The sequence below is a fragment of the Anopheles coluzzii genome, chromosome 3, assembly GCF_943734685.1.
Source record: "Anopheles coluzzii chromosome 3, AcolN3, whole genome shotgun sequence".
Taxonomy (NCBI): Eukaryota; Metazoa; Arthropoda; class Insecta; order Diptera; family Culicidae; genus Anopheles; species Anopheles coluzzii.
In genome coordinates this window covers 59,433,378-59,458,897 of record NC_064671.1, presented here as the reverse complement: position 1 = coordinate 59,458,897, position 25,520 = coordinate 59,433,378, and the positions used below count along the sequence as shown (strand labels likewise).

At 36.8% G+C, this 25,520-nt stretch overlaps 1 protein-coding gene across 22 annotated transcripts in view; it reads left to right on the top strand.

Annotated features, from left to right (window-relative positions):
- The window catches only part of LOC120955000 (small conductance calcium-activated potassium channel protein), a 134,064-nt gene that overhangs the window by 84,565 nt on the left and 23,979 nt on the right, over positions 1 to 25,520 (top strand). For 19 of the 22 annotated variants that reach the window (XR_007452773.1, XR_007452772.1, XM_049610647.1 and 16 more), the window contains 5 exons: positions 4,189 to 4,325; positions 4,469 to 4,697; positions 13,395 to 13,490; positions 15,382 to 15,698; positions 15,833 to 15,937. Coding sequence is in view for 20 of the 22 variants with exons in the window: in XM_049610647.1 (XP_049466604.1) it covers positions 4,189 to 4,325; positions 4,469 to 4,697; positions 13,395 to 13,490; positions 15,382 to 15,698; positions 15,833 to 15,937 (884 nt within the window). In the remaining 2 variants the exon portion in view is untranslated. Of the gene's footprint in view, positions 1 to 4,188; positions 4,326 to 4,468; positions 4,698 to 13,394; positions 13,491 to 15,381; positions 15,699 to 15,832; positions 15,938 to 24,500; positions 24,637 to 25,520 lie in introns of all 22 variants that reach the window. The other 3 variants (XM_049610648.1, XM_049610645.1, XM_040375426.2) reach the window with 1 other exon arrangement.

Genomic DNA, 25,520 nt, shown 5'->3' with positions numbered 1-25,520 from the left:
TAAATCAAGCTATACACTATGTAACTAATTCAGGATATAAAGACATATATTTATTAAAGCAAAGCGTATAAGCTCAAATCTTTGAATCGTTCATTATAAGCAGCAAAAAAACGACAGAAAAAACAGGTAACTATAAGCTATAATAAATAGCAGCGATGGTTCATAAATCTTTATTGGTGTCGAACCGGAAACTCGTATCGGTCGGAACCCGTCACCAAACCATCGACAAATGATAGATTATACGTGTAGCATCAGCAAAATACCCGAATCAATCAATTGCGATTATCAGTCCATGTTATTCACACCGCCCAAGTCGATCTTGTGGAGACGTTGGTTTTCCCATTAATTCCGAGTACCAGTTCAGCTGAATGCTTTCCGAGATGTCTCTGCATGACTGTGTCAGAAAGTCTCAGAAGGTAAAAGAAAAAGAGGTTTGGAATTCGTAAACGCTAAAAAACAACCTAACGACACCGACTCCAGGCCACGAACGGACCTATAGCACGGTACAATGAGAAATGATCAGCATTATTTTGCAGGTCAAACATCGAGACAAAATCTTCATCAAAACAACTACTTCTGCAAAACGAATAGCCTATCTCTTTGTAAGCTGATTTTTGTGATGATGCTTCATTTTCACACAACGCAGATTGTACACAAAAACATCACAAAACTCTTGTCACAACGGCTCACTGTTGTAGTACGTTTGGAAGCTATTTACATCCATATAGTATTTGAGGGTAGCTGATTATGGACAAGGTGGTTACTGAACTTTAACCTAGTTTGTTTTTGTGTACTGATGGTTAATAATGTTAATCAATATATTTGTAATAACCCTGATGGCCAAAACATGACCCAAATATCTTGTGGGATATTTCACTTTCAAATGTGAAAAATTGCGTTTCTATATTATGCTCAGAAAATTGTATACCAAAAACTATCCTTAATACCATTGTAAAAATGGTTCTTTCAAAGTATTCATAACGACGCTTCTAAGAACAAAAGTAGCCGAGAGCAACTGCTTTCTATGAGCGTGATTATTACTACAAGCAAGCAACGAAAAGAATCGCAAAACTGCGGTGCGTGCAAATACAGATATGTTATTCAGGTTACAAAATTACGAACCATACCGTAGATAATAATTGGAACAAATGGTTCGGTGATGTTTTCTGTGGACGATTAAATGTTCCACCTCTCAAGACGTTTAAGCCTTCCAACACACGTTTCGTGATGACCGGGAGGCAGTTGATTGAGCTACCGACAATTGTTACTCCCCAGATACGCCACATTCTTGTACAGAAGATCTTTTGTTCCACTCACTCTCCAGTCTGCATATAACTAAGCAGGCTCGATTTCAATAACAACAAACTGTCGATTGGCGTAGAAAAGAGAAGAAAACATGGAAAACAAACTACAATCATTCGACTCAAGAACCTCCAAACAAGCAAACGAGCAAGCAAGCCAGCAAGCAATGAAGCAAACAAACAAACAAGCTTGTCCGAAGACTACGAGACATTCCGCACCCGCTTCATACCTATTTCACCCGTGTGCTGCTTGACACACACATATACACACACGCAAATCGAAACATGAACTTTCTGGCTACACTAATGCCACTTTATGATATCGCCATAGACTGCCGGTATTTTGTCTTTTCCACTACTTCTATGATTGCTTTCACCACCGGAGCTACCGCTACTATCTTCCCTGAGCGGTTGCGGTAAGCTCACCAGGAGGCAAGACCAATGTTGGTGAACCGAAGGAATTTCAATATAAATTCTCGCATTCAACCCACATCATGTTGTACACACCGTCCCGCTCTCTCCACAAACTAACTGTTCCTGGAGTGTAAGGATGTTTTATTTTTGCCGAGATTCACTCGTGGTATCGAAACCCAAAAAGTTTCTTCATTCTCACGCCTCCTTCATAACAATTGCTCTTTGGCTTGGTAGGAGGGTAAGGAAAGACACCAATGCGGTGCTTTTGCTAACTCAATCGGTCTATGAAGCTATTCGCTTGTCCCACGGCATGCGCTTGGCCACATTGAGAGAAAAACAGCTCTTTTGCCACTCTTTTCCATCTAATCGCTAATCATCAATATTAAGTGAACTGTTGTGCCGTTAAACTGTGGCCATCAGTGCAAGCTGCTATTGTTTGAATGCCTTCATTTCATGCCAAACCTGATTATGCTGATGAACAATCACTATGATAGGTCTCATTAGACTAAACCAAGATGCAATAAAAACTTTTGTTTTGTTATTTTCCTATTAATTCAACTATATTTAAAACGAATGTTGTATTCATTTCATGTGATCAAGCGTAGTTGCTCACCTTCTTTCATGACCATTTTGACATATAGTCATCAGTTTGTGGACATACATATAGTCATCGGTTTGTGAGTTTTAACTGATAATTAAGAGTATCATTGTCTAGCACAGCGTTTGTATACATGGGAAGCATTTTTCAACAGCAAATAAATTAGCCCTATTTACCACATATTTCACACTAAACCGATAAGTAGATACGTAGGTCGTAGTAACATCGTTTATTGTCGTCGCTCGTTGCTCGTTGCTCGTTGCTTCTTTAAAAGATTTATGTATTGGTCATTACACACCAAAACACTCCACATAAAATACAATATTTCGTAGAAAATTTTGTAACGTTAAGTATGATTTTGTTGCAATAGATGTTTATTGCTGTTTTTCTATAGAAAGGTTTTCGCTTACATAAAACGCCTTAGAGCAGTTTTGCTGTAAAATGTCGCATCATCTGCCGATAAACGAAACAAACATTACTACATGAAAACAGTTCCATCCATCTGCAATAGAAATGTTAATTCGACATTAATCGTATATTTATTTGTGTGTAGAGTAAATATTACCTAGCTTGCATCTTTCCGAGCGATTTTCTTTGCTTAAATAATGCTTCTGTTATGAAATTCTTTCTAATCCTGTTATATTTACGTTAGATAAGAGTTTTTTTATTTATCGTTCACTGCACTGCACTAAAATAAAAAGCAAGTATGTACAAACTTTTTCTTTAATCATTGTGCGCACACCAAATGCTGAACAGCATCCGCCAGATTCTTCAGTTAATCGAAACGTTTGTCCTACAGTTATTGTTAAATAAGCGTAAAATTTAAAGCACGGTTACCCAGCTTCCTCAGTCCTCTTGCTCTTTCCCTTTGGGCAGTGTCTCCTTGGGCCTCATTCCCATCGGATACAGGGAAAGAGGAAATGATGGATGATACCATTCCACTTCATTCCACCGGAAAACGACCGCTAAAGGTTATGGGTTCACACTGTGGTTGCAGTGAGCTGCAGTCATCCGTAATACCCGTTGATCATTGCGTACAGTCCGCAACCGATCGGACTGGGTGTTTGTTAACGATGTTATACACGGAGGAGCTGAGGATAACCCTCAAACCACGAACGTGCTTTGCCTCCTTTTTTCACATAGTTTTTATCGCATTTGAGTAACCGCGAGAATGATAAAAGTATGAATAAAAATGCTTCCTGCATAAAAACTGACAATGAAATTCGACGGCCTCCGCGAACAATTCTCGGGTGTATACTCGATCTGTTCCATACTGCAGCATATTTCATTCGTGCTATTGAGCACGTTTTCATACCACTTCCGGTTAGACAGTGTGTGCACTGATTCATTTCTGCTTTGTCCTGGTTTATCCCTACCCAGAACCTTTTTTAATTGCTCTTCTACATTGTTCATTTCGGTAGACGCCTGTATAAATTTCTATAATAGTGCAGATACACACACATGTTATAATGTGTCATAGAATTCTATCATTTATTGCTTCGCCAAATTCTTCTGTTTGTTCATTGATTTCTGCTGTACTTTTTCCATCTGGTTTTGTTAATGCTTTTTCTCGCTTCGCCGAATATGTATTCGTTTGCTGAGAATGGTAGCATTCACCGTAGCCAGTCGACTTGAGCCTGTGTTCACCATCCTTCTTAGCAATACACACCAATGAAAATACTCATGTTGTTCACACATCACCCCCAAACCTCTCACCAATGTTTGCTTTCCCGTGCAACATAGTGAACGGTGCGCAAACAAAAAGTTCCCACCGAACGTAGCCATACACACCTGCAACCATATTCGTAGTTGATCCTTGCTGTGGTGCTAACGTTTGCTATCCTTTTTTTCTCTTCTTCGCTTCCCCTCGATCAGCTCCGAAAGCCTGTGTCCACGTTGTCGATTCCCGGCTCGATGAAGACACCGTGCGCCGGTAATCGGGAAACAGTATCGGCTGCATGCACAGAAGAAGCTGGCATCGCGCTCGTGGGCGTACACTCAGAGTATCCCAGGTGAGTGTTAAACAGGAACAGTATCACATAAACGTAGTCACACACCCACAACTTGCATTACCGTTGCCAAGCGGGCAAACTTTCACCAAAACCGGCTTAAACTTAATCAGCTTTTAATTTTCCGTCATTTTTTTCTCTAACAGGTACATGGAGGAGCGAGGCCTGGGTGGCGGCGTCTGCAAAGGTCCCGGCACGATACAAGGTGGCCCCGGTCAGAAGCACAAACCCAATGTAGGATACCGGTTAGGCCGGCGGAAAGCACTGTTCGAAAAGCGGAAGCGCATCAGTGATTACGCCCTCGTCATGGGAATGTTCGGCATTATTGTGATGGTGATAGAAAACGAATTAAGTAGCGCTGGTGTATATAATAAGGTAAGTTGCAATGTATGCTAATAATGCAGCCAAGTTGCAGCGTTACTTTAGCATTTTATAATTAGGGTCAATGCACAAATTGTATAATGCCATAAAAGCTTAGTTCAGTTCAGAGAGTTAAACTCGAAATATTACTGTTTTAGAGTTTGATCATTTTTCGCATACCATTTTGTATTATGTTTTAAAATCCATTTTATTTTAATTCACAAAAAAATCGTGCAATTTTGGTGATTGAGCCTTTAACCATTTCTGGTAACTGTTGGTCCATGATTCTACGAATTAAACCAAATTATTATGGGACATAAAACGTGGTCATAAATGCATCGATCATAAAACCGTAGAAGCGGTGCTACATCATCGGCTATTTGAAATACGTATGCAAAGTGCAATAATATTGTTTTACCATATACGTTGGTGTAGATATTATGCAAGATAAAGGTACACGATAGAAAACAATAGCAAATATTAATGGTCTGACGTTTTGAAAATATATCATGCCACGCACGTGACCCTTTTTCATGATACTTTATAATTGAACTAATCTGTTTGCTATTTAGATGTAATAGTTTTGTGCAGTATAACTTGTTTGTAGGTTTTTCAATTCTATTTGTATATCTATCGCCTAGTTTACACGAATATCACGGTAGCTACAACACGGTTTCACAACCACCAACTTCCACTGGTCGCTTGCAAAACTATAAAGTTGCCCGACTCCGTAAAAAAAGCCCATTACGATCTGGTATGACTTTTATTGCTCCATTCATGCAGCTGCATGAATTATACATCAGCTATACCATTCGAATGGGACTAAGTGAAAGCACTCGAAATCTTTAACCTGAAGTAGTTGTGAAATTTTTTTGAGTAGTAAAAATACGGAAGGGGTACAACCAAAAAGTGGTAAAAAAGAGCAGCACATACGGATTGCCTACTACTGCTCAGCAGTCTACCGGTCTGTTGTGCGTACAGTTAACAAAGGATGAGAGTACAGTCCATACAACATAGACTGGCGACAAAGGTTGTAGATATATAGCTTTTTCTAGATAAAGTAGACCAAACTCCATAGTGATCAATGCTTTCTAAAATTCCCATCGCAACCTAATGTTTTATGGTGCAGGATGAGAATTGAAGCATCAATGGAACAAGAGTCAACAAAAATCTGTTGTTTCTCGATTGGTTAGTACCATCAAAAGCGCTGACACGCAAAATTTAAAATCACACTCTCAAACACATACGAGATCGACCAGAGCAAAACTTAAATCTCAATCCTAGTTCGAGCCCTGCACAACCCTCTCAATTACCGAGAGACCTCCAGTTAACACCGACCCATAAAAGCTGTAAACTAGAAGCATGGCGAACGAACGAAGTAAACTTAGTCTGTCGTAAAAATATACGATTATTTCACGGTCAGCCAAAGAACGCCACTAAGCATGGTTTTGCTTGTCAGAACAACAGCAACAAAACGGGCTGATTCTCTCCTGATTCATGTCGGATTGCTTTGTACGGGGTGGAAAAGAACACTATAAACCGCAGAATGCTTTCTCAAAAGGGCTCGAATGTTCTATGAAATCTCCAGCTGGGAGGTGGAATGTCACCCTACTACTGGTTCCACACACCATGAACGACCACCGTTTGTTGGCAGATGCTGTAGATGTACAATTGTTAAATTTAACCCCGAATGGAAACAAAGAACCATGGAAACCATAGAAACCATGAACGAAATCCATCCCGTAGTGGGGCACGTTTGCTGATTCACTGGATAAAGCTTGGTAAACAAGGTTTTGTAAGATTGTCTTTTCACAAAATCTGTTTTCGTTTTTTAACGTACTGGTACGGGTCCAATCTCTACCTTTTCTCTCGGCAAGCGGTTTAAAGTGATGCGAATTGCTCATAAACGAACACAAATTTACCAACCAGCTGTCCGGACCACAAAGGGTACAAAATGCTTACCATAGGAACCACTTAGTGTAATTTTCTAATCTCGGGGACACAATCTAACAGCTATTCGATAAAGCCGTTTTATGGACCTGTTTTAGGACCTTGTTTGTAATGTTGCCCTTAAGGACGTTGTACACGATTATCCCTTCGAGTATGTAGCACTTGGAAATGTATTATAAGGGTCCCGAAATAAATTTCCGATTAAGACATCGACTTGCAATCGGATTCGTAATTTATAATATTGTTTCATATGCTTCAAACAAGTACAATTAAGTCTTTCTCATTTCTATATTTCATTTTTATAAAGCGTTTGATATGAAACGCATCAAACAAAACAGCACGTCAAATTTGATTTAGTAAGGCCTTAAATTTACAGCTTTGATTTCTTTTACCTAGCCTTTTTTTCCCTTGTATATTGAAAAAGATTTGCAAGTTTTTTTTTTTTACTTTTTGTATTGAACCAAAAAGAGTAAAAAATAATTTAAAATGATACCATGACAGTGATGAAAATATCACATTCTTTTCCATCCATTTGATCCATCTGTTAAAGACGCGGGGTGAACAAATTTATTTAAAAAAAAGTTTTTAAATTGAAAAAAAAGCCCATAAAAGCTGTCCCAAGCAATTCCCGAAATCGCTTAAATTTTTTTCGGTTTCAGGTGTTTTGTATGATATACTACGATATAATAAATAACTCTTTATCAAAATTTCTCCTTTGTAAAACGTGAAAATATACGAAGACACAGAATGAATATGCCAAAACAACGCTAAAACCCAAAATGTTTTTACAATTTTTCATTCAAGACACGAATCAAGTCCTTTAAATAAATGATTGACCCTTAAATAAATATTACTGAATTTAAAATCCAATAAAATCATATTTTGATTCGCTCCTCCTAATGATAGAATCCAGCTTATTCCAACAAGGGTTGAAATATTTTAAAACAGTGCAATTAAATCATGCCTGTACTTACGATTGCATAGTTCCATCATCACATCCGTGCCCGGTGAAACTTAAAATTCAATTTCTGTGCAGCATCGAGCATTGCTGCCTGCATAATTAATGCACCACACCACAATGGTGGTGCAAAGCACTCCATGGTACACACTGCGCATTGGGAACCCACTGTCTAGCGGAAAGAGAACAAATACATCACAGCACAAGCGCTTCGACTATATCATTTAGAATGCATTAAGAAAGAGACACATACAGTGTGTACCACCCCTGTGTACAAGTTGGCAAAATTCATCTTGTTCAAGTTCTCTTGAATATATTTTATGCATTGACAAGTGCTATACCAATTTAATGATCAAATATAGTGAGTGCAGACCTACATTACCAATCCCAAACAAACGAAAGCACCTTCAGATATATATTTTTTTTTTCATTCAGGAGGAACGGTCCATTTATAACAAATATCAAATATAACGTATTAAAATATCAATACACACATCATATCAATAGTAACAGACATTTTAACTCACAGTATTGATTTCAAATGTACTGTTCCATTTATAACAAATATCAAATATAACGTATTAAAATATCAATACACACATCATATCAATAGTAAACAAATGTACAATATGAATATTTTATGCACTTCATACAAATAACATGTGTAAAATATTAAGCCTTTGGTAATATAACTCTCAATCTTGTGCAATAAATGTGTTCTAAAATTACGAAGGGCCGTTCTCGTGGTACAGTCGTCAACTCGTACGTTTTAACAAACATGCCCGTCATGAGTTCAAATGCCAAATGTACCGTGCCCCCATATGTAGGACTGACTATCCTGCTATGGGTAAATCAATAAGTCACTGAGATCCAAGCCCATTAGTGATAAAGACAGGCCTTGACCGACAACTGCTGTTGTGACAAATAAGAAGAAGAAGAATAAACTACAAGGCTCTAAGGTTTCAAAGTTTCTGCCTAACCAGTCCTACAGCTACCATTTGACGTACTTATGTCTTTTCCTACAATTGTTGTTTAAATTTGTGTGAAATAGTACGATTTTGTTACACTATTTTAACACGTCTATCAGTAATATCAGCATACAATATTACTTCAGATGATCTGAAAAGAATTATTTCGCAACTAATTATACGTAGGAGCCTTTTTCACAAATTATCTATTGATTCATAAACATTCCATCACATCTGAAGTTCATTTAACACCAGTCACAAAAGTGCCTAACAAACAAGCTGAAGTTATTTTTAATTTTATACAAAAATTATTAACGCCAGAACAAAGTTTAAAAATCTGCCGCAAATAGATCTATTAGGTGCAGAAATCTTTAACCCATCTGAAAAGAATGTGCTGAAAAGATACAGTGAAACTTGGTGTTTGAATGTCCTGACGCTACACACAAGCTTCCGTGTCCAATTCCAATTTGATCACATGAAAGTCTTGCAAAAAATCAATTACACAAAGTTTTTGCAATAAATCTACCACACATAATGGGTAACCCTTTCATGCGCTGCAGTCTATAGTATATCATTTTTGCTCACAGTTTCCCGCTCTATGTTGTTAGAAAAAAACTATGTTTGGAGAGGAAACTAATTTTTCATTGTCATGCGGTTCACTTAACATCATTTTTGTTTATAGCCTTTTTTATTTATTTTTCAGGAAGAAAAAAATCGCCACCTACCTAGGCTATACCAGCGTTCAACGGTGCACAATGATTGTCGTTTTTATTTTCGAAACACGTATCGCTCATAAAATTGTGCTTTAGCACATTAGTAGCAAATCTTGCATTATGTTTTATTGCTCTTAATGCAGATGTTAGCGTGGGCTAAAGGTTGATTGACATGCACCTAAATTATTTATCTAGTTCTAGCTCCTCTATAACCACTGCACGAATAAAATGGTTACCAAACCATTTATTCAATAACTAATAAAATTTTAGAGCAGCTGTGTCTGTGCATCAGCTGACAAACTCATAAAACTGTAAAACAGCCTCGGCAACTACATTCCCGGCAAAAGGGAGGAGCATGAAGTCTTTGGACATCCTCGAATTTAAAAACCATTAAAATACTGCATGTATCATGAAAATTTGCTACCCAAGTCATCTTTATAGCTTTTGTGAGGTATTTCAGAGTTATCAAAGCACTATTAAAACTTTTATTTTATAGCTCAAAGATGAAACATGAATATAGCTATAAAAAGACATTTGGCAAAACAATTATTTGTTTTGATTGCAACGGTCTGCCCAAACTTCGATTGTAAATAAAAGCGATCAGTTAAGTTACCGCATATCCTATAAAATGTGGTGATAACTTAACAAATAATAACATCCTTTTGCATTACCAATCTCCAGTTGAAACGTAAAATTAAAATGACTGCAATCGATATTTTGCACACTAAAAGTGTTACTTCACATGTGTCCTTCAAAGAATCAAACAATTAAGCACAAATTTATCATTTTGATCTTAGGCAACCATGTTGTCAAAGTAATTTAAGGTGGTTATTATTGCATCCACTCCATTATCAACATAGATTTTACACTTTCTTGGTTCCATTTAGAACATTATTTATATATTTATCAAGGACAGTGTTGTTTCTGCAACAGCAAATTGCATAAACATTCAATAAAATTTCCGCTTTAGCTGACAAATGAGCTTTCCTCTCAAACTACTTTATCAAATAACATCATTTTTTACATTTTCTTTCCCTACCTTTATCAAATTACCCTTTCTATCGTGTGAAAACGCATACCATGAAATAAATTAAATGTGCTTCACCTTAACAGATCCAAATGAGCAGATCATTCTGGTTGGTATAAATCCGCGAACAGCAAAAAGAATGATAGAATAATGATACAATAGATTAGTCCTCAAACTGTTCACCCGCTATTGCAGAAGTGATTGTGCCTTCGGCACAGGGAATAATAAATACACCCGACTACTGTTTTCTTCCTTGTGGATAACCAGTGTAGCATAATGTAATGCAGTATGGATAAGTAGGTCAACGAGGAGTGGGCTAGAAATATGATAATAGAATAAATGGTTGTGATAAATGCAGTGCTATCCTTTCGACCAGCGCACACGAGGCCGGCACAATTGCACTATGTATGTGCATCGACCATCAACCTATCGAATGTGGTGGAATAAAATATGCAAAAGGAAATTTATTTACGTTAAGCTCCCAGTGGCAAAGCAGCCAAACGCGATACCGTAACGATCCCAGGAGTGAATGCACGGAAAATGTAGCGTTTAGCACATGCTCGAAACGTTTCCAACCGATTTTCGAACAAACCACCACAGCAAGTGCCCAGAGTGCACGTGAACGTGAAGGAACGCTCGCGCGAGAGCGAAATGCAAGGAAGGAAGTATTGAAATTTCAATTACTCTTTCTGTCTTTCTCCCCGGACACGATTGCTGTTGCTACTTTGTGTAATGGATGGCTCGAGGCCCTTGCAAATAGCTGACGCCTTCATTGCGACGGAAGTTTTCGAGCAGCTTAGTGGCTGACGTTTGCTTGTGGTTTTCCGGAAATAGATCTTAGACACTTCAACACGCACGTTAACCATAACCGGACGACACACACAGCTCGCAACGTTAAATCAATGGTATTCAAGCGATTTTTCTGTTACATCACCAAGGGTCGTGATGTGTTTTAGTCATCAAATCCGGTTATCAGCGTAACCTTTTGATGTCGCTTTATTCCCACCAAAATCTCAGCTTGCTGAGCGTCTTGAATCTTGAGCGTCTATGCACAGACATTATTTATAAACGTCTAGTAATTAGCAAAGAGCTATTTCGTACACACATAATTGCTAACGCACCGATGAACTGTAAACATACGCATACACGGCCGGTCTCACGGTGACGATGATGTTTAGACCGGTTACCGGATCGCACCCAGAACGGCTTAATGAAGCGCGTTTATCCTAACTCCGACTCTAACCGAACCATCTACAGTAACAATAATAAACATCCGTCCAGATGTTTGCATTCATGGGGGAGGGGATGCTGATGCGGCAGCGGAACAGACAGTTAGGCTGCAATGTCCGTCGGTTTGGTATGGGGTTTGGGAAACTTTGGGAAAGAGCAAATATCCGGCTCTCATACATATCATAATAATCTACATTCATCATGTGAAATTTAAATTTCTCGCTTCAACCTCCTTCAACTCAACCAGAATGTTTTAGAGCTATACGAAACACTAAAAATGGCTATAAGTTGTGGTGCTAGCTGAGTACCACAACAGTAATAACAGTATACAACTACACTCTCGGGGAAGTATAAATACAGCTATACTTTTGCTAGCATCGGTACTAATAGATTATAATCGTATTCGGAAGCATAACAATTTGAAAAGCTATCACTCAACCGACGTCATAATAAATAATCATATCTAAGGGAACCTGGTGATATGTAACCGGATGCCATAATATGGAAATACTAGCACTCATAGTTTGTCGCAGTACATCGGTATGTGTTTATGTATGTATATGTGTGTTAATTTGTATGGGTTAATTTGAATAATAAAGAAAAACATTGGAGACCAGAATATTTACCCATTTGGCAATGAAACAAATATCAAGGACAGTGCCCTATACAATCTGCTATAACACCCTTTACCACTGAAAAAAAAAGTTTATGCCTGACATACTTTTCTACATAATCACATAATTTTAGGGCACCGCATTCACATTACCGCTTTTAATATGCTATTCCAATCAATGGCACCTACTAAAAAATGTACTGTATCACTGTACCACTAAAAAATAGTAAATCAAATTCATTCCTATTTTGGAATTTTAAAATGGAATTTGCATAACATTAGTTAAACCCAACCCCTTTACATAATAGCTCGGAATGCAATGCTAGAGGCAATTGTTTGATTTTATAATGCATAATGCGGTTTAATTAATTTATTTCACTTGTTGCGGTATTATAGAATTTTAATTGGTTTTAGACTTTTCAATCCTTTTATACAAGATTCCGGGCATAACTGCTTACACGTCATAAAATCATGTTTCAGTTATCATATTACTACAGATTTTATCCACGGAGTGGTAATGAAACCGTGGTCATATTGAATTCATCGAATTCATTAAAAATGTTACTTTACTTACATGCCCAGTAGTTCAACCGCTTCCCGGTTTTGGCAGGTTGAAAGAGTCTCAGAAAAATCAGCACCGTTTCAACAACACAATGTAAAATCTGCTTTTTAAGCAAAACATTGAAACAAACCTCATACTCTAGCGCTCCTAGAGCAATATAACAACATGCTAAAATTGTACATCCTACCGGCGTATTACAAACACGTGTATTCAATTAGCTTCACATCGCATCACGAATCGCCGCCTAAACAATAGCTGACCTAATTCTATGCCATGTATTCGTTGTGACGAATCATCCCATTAATCGCACAATCAATCTTAATGATTCTTTTGTGTTGATTTCTCGAGCTAATTTTATTACGGCACTCCACAGATTCACCACATAATCACATTATGGCCAATCATATCCTCAATATCCCAATTCTATCAGTTTCCTTTGGTGAAATAATTAATCTTCTTCTTTTATCTCGTTCGCGCCAACTTTCACAAAAAAACAGGAACACACACACACACACACACACACACACACACACACACACACACACACACACACACACACACACACACACACACACACACACACACACACAATTATAGCAGGAACATTGTGACCTGCTTTTAAAACATATAACTGACGAAACTGAGAAAGAAGTGTTATTGGTTCATTGTTTTCGTTTTTTCCTCGTTACAGGCATCTTTTTATTCAACCGCTTTAAAAACGTTAATATCCGTATCGACTGTGATTTTACTAGGGCTCATCGTAGCCTACCACGCCTTGGAAGTTCAGGTGAGTGGGATAGAGCTGTAGCATGAAAGATCAACAGTTTAAATAGATAAATTTGAACGTAACATCCATTGTTGTTGCAAGGTTCGATATATTCACACCCTGTTTATGTCATGCACCAGACAAAAGACCGTAAATCTTAGCCTTGTGTGTAGTTCTACGTTATTAAAATGTCTCCTCGGCACTGATTTGTTTAGCAGTCCCTAACCTTCGTGCAGCTGCTGTACCGCAACGTCCTGTCAGGGTGACTGCGGTTATTGCAGTTAACACTAACTAAAGCCAACAACCAGCTGACCATCAACCTGTGCTCGTAAATAAATCTAGAAAATTTATTAGTTCTGTTTAGAGCATACTGTGCAAAATGGTTCGCACGCAGGGTACGGGTTCGACAAACTCACCCGTACAGACACACCTTCACAACCAGACCGCTTTGGTTGCAACTGCATAGTGCATCGACCACAATCATCTTGCCTAGGCAAATACTTAACGACGACTCTATAAAACTGACTAAATGAAAATTCAAAACTTACACCTCTGTTCCAACCCGTGCTGCTCGGGCCCTACTGCTTATCCATGCAATTTTAAATGAGAGAAGTTACAGGCAATGACAATTGGCATACTGCCAAGGATTAACAAACGGAATGATTTTTGTTTGCTTATATGGCCTCAGCAGAAACTAGTAGTTGGAGATCATTATGTTTTCATAACGTATGTTATTTCTCTCATGCTAAAGTTTTTATTATTTTTTAACCATATCGCATGAGACATCAGCAGATGAGATAGATGACTCCGCGTTACTGCTGTTAGGGCAATTAATTTTGATGGAATTTAGAAGCAATATGAGTCATGTTATGACGTCACACAAAACAAAATTTATTGTATCTTAATTCATGGTTTGTATATTTTTTATAACCAATACCAAACCAATTAAAACTTTTTAGAGATGATAAGATGGGTTGACTGTTTGTAATCCAATGGTGGAAATAAGACAGACATGAACAAAATTATATTAATTAAAATTAAATTAAGTACTTCTCCAAAAACAACATTTTGAGTTGTTTTTGTGAGACATCCATCTGTATACATGATAAACTAAATACATCCTGCCACAGAGTCACAATCAAACATGATAAATCATTACAATTAAATCTTTAAATTGTTTTGGGAAAACTAGTGAATATTATTTTTTCCAACTAAACTTAAATGTTTATTTTTTACAATTAACGAATTTTTTTACAATTTTTTACAAAAAATTCAGAAATGTTATCGTTTAGTTTGGTTTTGTGGATTACTTTTTTTATAGTTTTATGCCATTTAATAGTTGATCTATATGCAGTAGCGGATTAACACGTGTGAAGGACCTGAGCGGTCTCATGAATATAGGCATTTCTGTGTTTAAGAGAGAAGGTGTATGAATAATTATAAACTAGAGCTAGTAATGTGAAGGAAACTTACTTGTGAGTGAGGGGTAGTCCCATTTTTTTGTAGCCCCTTGAGTCCTCGGGGCCCCACGCAGCCACTTAGTTTGCTTAGTGCTTAATCCGCCCCTGTATATATAAATGTATGGGCCAGTCTGGTGGTACAGTCGTCAACTCGTACGACGTAACAACATGCCCGTCATGGGTTCAAGTCCCGAATAGACCGTAGGACTGACAATCCTGCTATGGTAACAAAAAGTCACTGAAAGCCAAACCCACTTCACTAGTGGGTACAGTCAAGCCTTGACCGACAGCGGTTGTTGTGTCAAAGAAGACGAAAATATATAAATGTTATACCGGGGTATAAATGGTTTACGTTCAATCTTATCAATAACTACTTCTGCTTCAAGATAGACTCTGTAACTCTTCAAATACAACATTTAAACTTTTTTTTTCCATTTTTATTCTTGTTTTAGCTTTTTATGATAGACAACTGTGCAGATGACTGGCGAATAGCGATGACCTGGCAGCGAATGAGCCAAATATCTTTAGAATTACTAATCTGCGCAGTACATCCCATTCCAGGTCAATATTATTTTCTATGGACTACCAAATTAGCTAATAAGAACAAAGCCATCGGAGGTGAACTAGTTCCGTACGACGTCGCGTTATCTTTGCCAATGTTCCTTCGTTTGTACCTGATATGTCGTGTGATGCTGTTACATTCGAAACTATTTACCGATGCCTCGTCACGTAGTATAGGTGCGCTAAATCGAATCAATTTCAACACTCGGTACGTACTTTGCAAGATTGCTTGACACACACATACACACACACAGGCAACATGGCATGCTCATGTCATGACTCTCTCCCCCGCTCTCGGAAGTATGTTGATATATGTTGAAATTTCCGTTTCCGTTTTTGCAGATTTGTGCTGAAAACACTAATGACAATATGCCCTGGGACGGTTTTACTAGTGTTCATGGTTTCACTGTGGATAATCGCATCGTGGACACTTCGGCAATGCGAAAGGTAGCTATCACATTTTTTGCTATTTTCCATCACACTGTCTCGTTCTTTCCTCTACTCTTTGTCTCTCTCGCTCTCTGTCTCGCTCACTCACCCTCTCCCCCTCTCTCTCTCACTCTCTCTCTCTCTCTCTCTCTCTCTCTATCTCTTTATAATCCTTTTCGCGCTCTACGCAATACCTTTATCTCTATCTCCTTTCAAAAGTCGCGTACTCGCTCCTTCTGTGCGTTCATGTCATCTTCTTCTTCTATCACATTCACGCCATCCATACTGTCTCTATCTGTGCTCAAACTCGATGTCATTAAAATTCGCATTTTCTTTCTCGATTGCCGTTATGTGTTCTGTAATACATTTTCACTTCAAAATGGTTAGCCTCATACAGATTTTTTTTATTTCAATTGACAAGATATTCAATTGTTACATACAGCATCACCAGATCCAATCTTGTCGTTTTTCTACTTGATATACTTGTCGTTCTCTGTTATATGTGCCATTTTGCAACATTACACTACAATATACAAATAGATAGCCTATTGCATCTAATAACAAGTGCTCAATTTCACTAATATACACAATATGCTCTATTTTGGTTATGCTTCAAGGTCGCTATTGCATTTATGCTTTCAGCAACTTGATACAAACATTTCCATTACAAACGTATATTAAACTGTAGAACTAAATTATTGTACATAATATATTGATGTTGTGTTAATAGCTGCTAAGTAAAATATTAGAATCAGTTATAAGCTATCCAGTTTCTGTTTTTATTTCTTAAAAACACAAAACAATTATCTACAGCTTTTCAGTACAACATTTCCTGCTTGTATGTTACCGCTTAAATTATGTCTATCTAATTCAACATTTTAATTTTTCAATACCTACACCAAGAGACATACATATTCTTACTACATGCTGCGCGTTTTTTTGTTTCAACTCTACATTAAATGGGCCAAATACGCATACATCTTTTGTCGCATGTGTTCGTTCCACTTTCTTCGCTTACCTTCATATGCTCTGTTTCTCAGTTTAGAATATTCTTCGCCTTAACTTTGTCAAAAACACTTGAGAAGGTTTTCTGTGTATAGTTTTCTCATCACATAATTGTTAATCCGCTTGCATTCTTATCCATCAACAATGTTTCAATAATGAAATTATAAACAAGTAAGACCAACTGCTTTACGATAACTAGACTAATTATGTCAGTTCCAATGGCATAGTTCCTTCGATTCTTAACAAATTTCCCAAAATTCAAGTTTTTTTTATTATATAGAAGAAACTGTTTGACATTATTTCAAACAAACCTCTTCCATATTTTAGGAAACTTTGTGTTTAATAAGAAATTCTAATGAGTAAATTTTCAAATCCGGGCAAAACACCAAAATACCATGTGAAGTAAAACTTCACATTGTTTTTAACCGACCTACCAACCAACCAAAAAATCAATAAAATAATGTCATCTGCTAAATCAGTGCTCGGAGACAAAACAATTTTAAAACATTCAACACAACTAATTCACACTAAACCTGGAATGTATTTAATATACAAAACATACGGCACAAACAAAAATTTGTGATTCTTAAATTCACTTCATTTTTCCATTTTTCATGATGAATTCGAATTGAAATATGTTTGCCCCAGCTAAGAACAATATTTCCATGTTTACCATTTCAATGCATTGGTAAGGTTATCTAAAATACCATGTTTAAATCCAATCACAATCTCAATATTTCTATCGTTACACCGGGCACATCGCGCGGTTGCTATCGAGCTGGCAAAATGGCATTAAATAAACTAATGTCCCACCGTTATCGCGATTTTCACATTTATTGCACCAGCTGACAGAAACAAAACATTGCTGCTGGATGCACATGGTCAATAATTGCATTGTACTGCATTATTCAGCAGAACAGCCAACAGACAAAAACAGGCCCTTCGGGGGTCAGCAATTTGTGTGAAATGGTTATCATAATTGGTGTAATGTTGCATAAAAACGACTATACATTTCCGACCATCATCGCTCATCGCTCAGTAAGCAACCCACTATTCGTCCTTGGTTGGTTTTTCGCTTTTCGATCCAATTGGCACAACAATAACCTTACCGAAGGACCATTGTCCAGTCTGGCAAACAGATCTACTTAACCGAACATCGCCTACCCATGTTTCAAAACCTTTTCCTCCAAAAAATCGCTCCCCGAGCTTTAAACATAGAAACTCAAACTTTGGAATATAATGACATTCGCTGGTAGACTTTTCTACGAACGTACTGTCACAGCTTCACTTGGCTCATATTCAATGATGCTGTTTCTGAAAAGCCCTATACGCATGGTAACAACTTTTCAGAACAAAACCAACCAACTGAGCAACGCACAGCCCCTCCTATGGTAGCACCCACGTAGATGCTCGGCAAGGATTTAATGCATCATTATACGACCATCCACTTCATGAACACAAATAGCAACTGTAGCAGAGACAACTTCGTGCCAGACTGGCCTTCTTGACACCATTTTAGCGCATGCATATGAGATATTTTTTCTATGTGTTCATCCTTTGTTTTTTTCAACACTTTTCAAGAGCCCGACATTCTCTTTTTTCTTCAAGAATTGCACATGCAGATGCTTTTGTGCTGTTGGTGTTATCAAAAGCGCCTCATACCAATAGCCATTTGCAGCCCCTGTATAGTATGATGCGTCAAATATAATTATATTCAACCACTACAGAGAAGTTCGCACTTCACTCATTACTTGAGTATCTCAGTGCTTCCTGAAGTGATACGTCTTTTTAAATTAATGAATGAGTATTATATTTGTAAAACATGTATGCTAAAGCTTACGTTGTTATTAAAGCATAATATGCCATAGCTATTTGACTAAGTCCAGTGATTTTTTAATACAATCTAAAAATCCTGGTTTGCAATCTTTTAAAAAAATTAGTAATTCATGAACACCTATCTATAACGTGATTAGAAAGTTATTTTTTATATTTTCAATACTATTCATGTTATGCTCGTGAACTGAATTTTATAGATTTTAAAAATATTAACGTTATTATCAACGTTTCACTGCATTAATGCATTGACATTTATAAGATGACCCGATACAATTTTTAACATCACATGTTCACAACACTTTGCAAACTACTCTAATCCATCACCATCCATCTTCACCATCGGCAGCTAGCAATACTGTGAGATGCAATTTGTTCCTCTATTTTGCCTGCAGCAGCTGCAACATTTTACCAAACTGCCATTTTCTTACAACAGTCAATCTTCGTTAATGTCAGAGTAAAAAAACGAGAACAAGAAATCAATACTTTGTGCGATTTTCCCCTTGACAGCTACTAGATAGGACCCGAGCGTAAAACTTACTGCTAGTGCTAAATCATGTCTCTCAATCACGACAACTATGTTTTGTCAAACGAGAATCGTCAACAAATGTGTTATAGAAAAGCAGTTATTATCAAACTGATATAGAACATAGATATTGTGTTTTAGTTTTAGTGATTTGGTCACATTGGCAAAGATTGACTACATGTCAATTGCCATTGGCATGTCCACTTGGCGCGAAATTGTAAATATTGTGCAAAGAAATCGCAAAGCTTAAATATACAAATGGAAAGTGGAGGCGGGCCATTCAACATGTCCGCCATGGTTCCACACCTCGAATGGATTTTCTCATAAAGAGGCGAAAGAACTCCGTTGGAGCCAAAACCAAAATCTAAACAGATCAAACAACAACCTCGAATGGATTGCGCATGGAAATTGGAGAAAAAGACTGAAACAGAGGCAAAAGTGAATCATAATTGGGCATTTTGCGAAATATAACCAGAATTATAATCTGGGTTGTCCACCAGGAAGCAATCGATTTTCTTACCGGAACGCATGCTAGATCATACAGAGGCGACCACCTTAAGTTGGACATCTTATATTTTCACCAATTTTTCACCTTTGCGGCACCTTGACCAGTTTTTAGACCATTAACTGTAAAACTTTTACTAACGTACCTTTGAGGATACTCTTCAGCTAAGTTCCTGCAAATAATGAGATATATCTTGTATCTTGTACTGTATAATTTGGTATTCCTATTGTACCATGTATTGATACCTTTTGATATCCTTGATATCCTTTTATGAATGAGACTGTAGCTCCTTAATTTTGCCGAATATCTTATAATCTTCAAACTTGTAAATTTAGTATCCAAGTGATAAATTTCTTCCTCTCAATCCATTGTCGGGGTAAGAGGTGGGACTCATCATCATCATCAAAATATCACAAAAAAACATCTATAAATTTAAGAAAAGGTATGAAATTCATTCGAGATATATAAATGACCACTTAAGTTGCCAACATTGGCCAATATGGTACTAAAATCGTATAATATCAATTATTATAGGTATGGCTTATTTTAGGTAGCCGCCAATATACCTGGCAATATTTAAGCATTGGTGTGCACTTTTTAACATGTATATTTGAAATTTTGTGGCGTGACCCTTCATTCGGACCATTTTAATTAGTCTGAGGCAAATTTGGCTTGTAGATTTTCAGTGTTGAAATTATGTTATTCACCATATCCATATCAAAAATTACTTTTATTCATGGGCCAGAAATCAGCAGTAACATTCAACAATTATTCATTTTAAAGAATTGTTTTTTTTGTTTTTTTTTTTCAAATACATTTAAATCTTTCCAGGATAAATAATTTATGTAAATTTTATTGAAATTCAAAAAATACCTATTATGTAAATCATGAACGCTTTTCACATTTGCGAACAAATCTCCTGCCATTGACAGTATTGAGCATTCCAGCATAAATGAAGATACGGGCTTGTGAATTATCTTCCATGGTTGTGGATTCGTAACTAAACTTTTGTATAATTATCGCAGAAAAAGCACAATATCATTACGTTTTTTGAAGGGAAACATTTTATGCAAATGAACATCTTACGTCCACATCAGTGTTTATTAATGTTGTTGACCGCTGAAATTAGTCACCACATTTCACCACAGAAAGAGGCCCAAAATGCCCTGTGAATAAAATTTGCGCGCTCAACTTGCTTTCTTTTGCTTCTCACAGCTTCCATCCGTTCCTTCAAATATTTACGAAACATCAGCATTCCAAAATTCTAACAACTGTAGCCTAATGCACTGTACAAAAATGGTAATTTGGTAGACTATTTCATGAATGTGGAATTTTTCATACCGGTAAATAAAAAAATCCATGACCATTGTAATATTTTTTTCCAAATATGTACCTTTTTATTTCTCTTCGCTTTTATTGTATAGAAGTATCGTCAGACTTCTTAACGTGATATTTTTACAGCTAAAATGTGAACCAACGAGATGTTGGACTAAGCGAAAGGCCAAGACGAACTATCTTAAAATGGTTGCTTTTGTTAGTCAAAAAGCAAATTTAACAAAATTTCTCTTTTTCACTTATAAAAATATTACAATACCACATAATTTCATAAATAAGTCATTTAAAGCTAGGTATAGGCGTCATAATATAAACGTTTGGAAAATTACTGTCGAATTGAAATAATTATGAGCAACATAATAACGCATAAAGTTTTTTTTTTCGTCAAATACAACATGAACAAGATGCGACAAACTGATTGGCTCTAGACAATTTATTTTATTTCTATCTATGTTAGTATTTTTTTCTCTCAATCATATCACAGAAAGATAATGGTAGTAAAAGTATTTGACTACGTTTACACCCTTAATTACTGGGTTTACAGGCATTCCCCGATGTACTTGATAAATGCGATTCCGTTGTATGCGATACTTTAAATATGACATTTCTTTGAGCATATTGTACGGATTTGATTTGAATTTGAGCAAAGTAAATTTCCTTTTGGTTGAATATTAAAACCATTTTAAAAGGTACAAAATTGAAATCGTCTGATCAAATAACTAATTTAGTAGCTAAAATCTACCACTTCAAGCAAAATTACACGAAAATTAGCTATAATTTTGCTGAAAATCTCGAGATTTGACATATTCTAATATTCGATGTACCCGATAACCGCATTAATAGCGTTTATCAGGGAATAGCTGTATTTGGAAACATACTCGTCATGGGTTCAGGCCCCGTATGGAACGTGCTCCCAATACGTAGGACAGATCATGATTCTCAAAGTACTTAAAAACTAACTGTACCTATAAATCAACTTATATAATTTTACTTTTAACCTAATAAATTATTGTTTGAAATTGAAAAAAACATATATCAGTTAGGTAAAAAAGTATTAGGAAAATCTTTGTAACACAATCAGTACACAGGTATGTACTACTGGGTACGCTGCCTGGATGTGCGTTAAACAATTTTAAAGCGCTTTTTAACACACAGTCATAGTTTACACTAAGCTTATTTGAAACATGCTTTACATGACAGCACCGTATGATACCCGGACTATATCCATACGAAAATAGGAAATTAAAACGACCATTCGTTTCGCTGATAGTGCATTATGTATTTACGAACAAAACGCTTCGCAGCTTATTCGTAGAACCGAAATTAGGTACTGGTAGCACACTATTCGCTTCAAAAATATAACATGAAAATTATTTACTAACTTAATAATGATGTTCATTGCAAAATACACTTTGGAAAGCCTTATTCACATTATGTCAACCCAGCACCTACATACAACAGCAGAAACACGATACAGACCTCATCGTACAATTTCGTTACAAATAGAACCGTATTCCATTTGCAATTTGTTTCTTTAATTCAATTTTTCAAGACCATTCAAACACTTTTTTTCTCAGAGGTATCAACATTTTACTTCTTGTTACAGCATTTTTCATATGTATCCCATTATAGTTGATTAGTTTGTTTCAAATAATTTACTAAGCTTGGATATATCTTGGATATTTCGGTATTTACTGATATGATTTTTTTAAGCTAGCTATAAATAAAATAAAGCATTATTCAGCAGCAGACACATTAAGGAAACGTCATTATATTTCTCGTTCATTTCCAAATGTTTTATTCTATTTATCACTGTCTTTTTTTAAACTACTACGTTTCATTTCATTATATTTTTCTACTTTAACATAATCAATGGCTTTACAAATAATTTGCATTCAAACTGAACATTTCTTCATTATATCTGTTATCTTTTGCATATTTATATCAACCTTTTTCCATACATTCCATTTATATTAGTTTCACTTTATATACATTATTCTGTCTTTCGTTCCTTCTCGTCCCATCACTTCTAAAGCTTTGCTCTGAATCTATCATCATAATTACATATCTTACTCTATATCTTCGATCGATCTATTTTTGCTCATCCACATTATCTGTATTCATCAGAGACCGTAATGTTTCGAGACATGTTGCTCTACTAATGAATAAAACCAATTGTATAGCCAATTGTTCTAATTTGTTTCTATGTTTCAATGTGTTTATTCGTACCATTTAATGTACAATATTTGAAAGGTCAGTGTGGTTTAGTTTCAGCTGTATTATCTTTTTACCGATCGGCCGTGTAGTTTCTGGAAATTTACACGGTTGATCGTGCTGTGGCGACACAAAAGTCTCTTATTTCATAGTCTCTGTTCGCTTAATCAGTAATCAATTTGTGTGATATCTCCATCTATGTGCCTAACATTGAGTGTAACTACTATCTGTCATCCTGTCCTTTCTATGTGTGTGTGTGTGTAAATCTGTTGGGTACACCGTTCGAATGAATATGTTTAAGCTAAATCAAATTATAAAATCAAATGAATAGTCATTATGATGGTATATCAAACCGAAACACTGAATATTATGTTGGAAGTAATATTTAAATTATGGTGTGTTTCACCACTCAAACGATGATTTTTACAATAAATATCTCTAAGATATTACGACATATTCATTCGAAGGCCTTGTTCCCCTCAACAAATTCTTTTCGAAATAAGACAACTCTACTCAACCGAGTTATATTACAATTCTAACCTCCGTTGCTCGTTGTTTCTATATATCACATCTTCCTCATCGTGTAAACAACACCAACCACCACCACAACCACAACCACCACCTGCTAAAAATGTTCTACCCTACACTCTTCAAACGATGTCTCTTTTTGTTCACAATATCAACGAATCGTTACGTTCTGCGATCGATAAACGATACACTTATACAACAACAATAAAAACTACACCCACAACACACAAACTATATACTTGTTTTGGTGCTTTTATCCGATAAATGGTGTACCTTACTTTATGATGCACAACATTATCACCTATCACTTGACTACCGACAAACTTGTATTCCCGTATCGAACATTATTCAAAAATCTCGGTTCTTGCGGCTGACATGCAATTTTGGCAACAAAACCACATATATTGCCAACACAAACATACCCAACCACACGCACATACACGCACATAAACGAATCCATCACACCTGTGGCGCCTGGCGGTGGTATGTGTGTTGAATTTTACACACAAATATTGAAAAAAAAACCCTGGACGAAACGATACATCAACGATACGATACGCCTATAAAAAAATCCTCGTCGCTATCGAACGCGCCCTATCATTCCCTTCGGCAAAATGGGGCGGATGGTTGTGCAGGTTTCACGACGAGGAACATGCCAATTTGTTGAACTCGATGTGGCTAACCGCGATCACGTTTCTCTGTGTCGGTTATGGAGACATCGTCCCGAACACGTACTGCGGAAGGGGCATCACGTTAACCTGCGGAATGGTGGTAAGTAGAGAACGCTCCAACCAGGATATCATTCCCACAAGTACATAAACACAAACATACACCCTCAAAAGCGTAAAATTTGACTACAACTTAAACACTTTGACGCACACAGGACACAGCAGACAGTCTAACAACATCACGACTGAACCATTCCTTCTCGGGCTCCTAACAAAAAACTATTCCTCAAGTCAGCTCTAAGTGCAACAGCTACTTAAAACCTGTCCAATGCCGCAACTATTCAACACACACTGCATACAAAGCTCACACAACCGCGGACACTAAGCTCGGTACGCGTGCGACACAGTCTTTCTTCTGGATGTATTAAGAATGTTTCGTTGCGCTCGCCGGTATTCTTCCTGTTGTCGTTGTGCTGCTCTCACTTTCCACCAAAAACCAATTGCACGATGAAGCAATATTGCTACTACACGTTACAACACACTCTAAAAACTTAATTATCACGGTATCTTGCACTGCAAAACCTGGTGTCAAAGTAAGTGGTGTGGCGTGGTACATCTACAATAATAACCTTATCTCGATGTTTGCTGTGCTACCACTAACCTATTTTTCTCGAACTAAACAACCTTCTTCTACTTCTACTAACTAGCAGCTGGCAGCTGTGTGATGAAAATTCAATCGCATTGTGCCATCGAAAGCGGCACGTACGATCATAATCAATAGCACATTATATTCTGTTGTGCTAAGAGAAACTTCTATCACCGTAACAGCCGGGACCACAAAGTCTCATCTTAATTGCATCACCTGTGCACGGTAACGTGCGATAATAAAAGGGTTGAAAAGGAGGGTGTTTACTGCCATTTTAAAAATTAAACGCAACCTTTCGCGAAATGTGCTGGCTTGTCTTTGTGTTCCACACCCATCTGCTA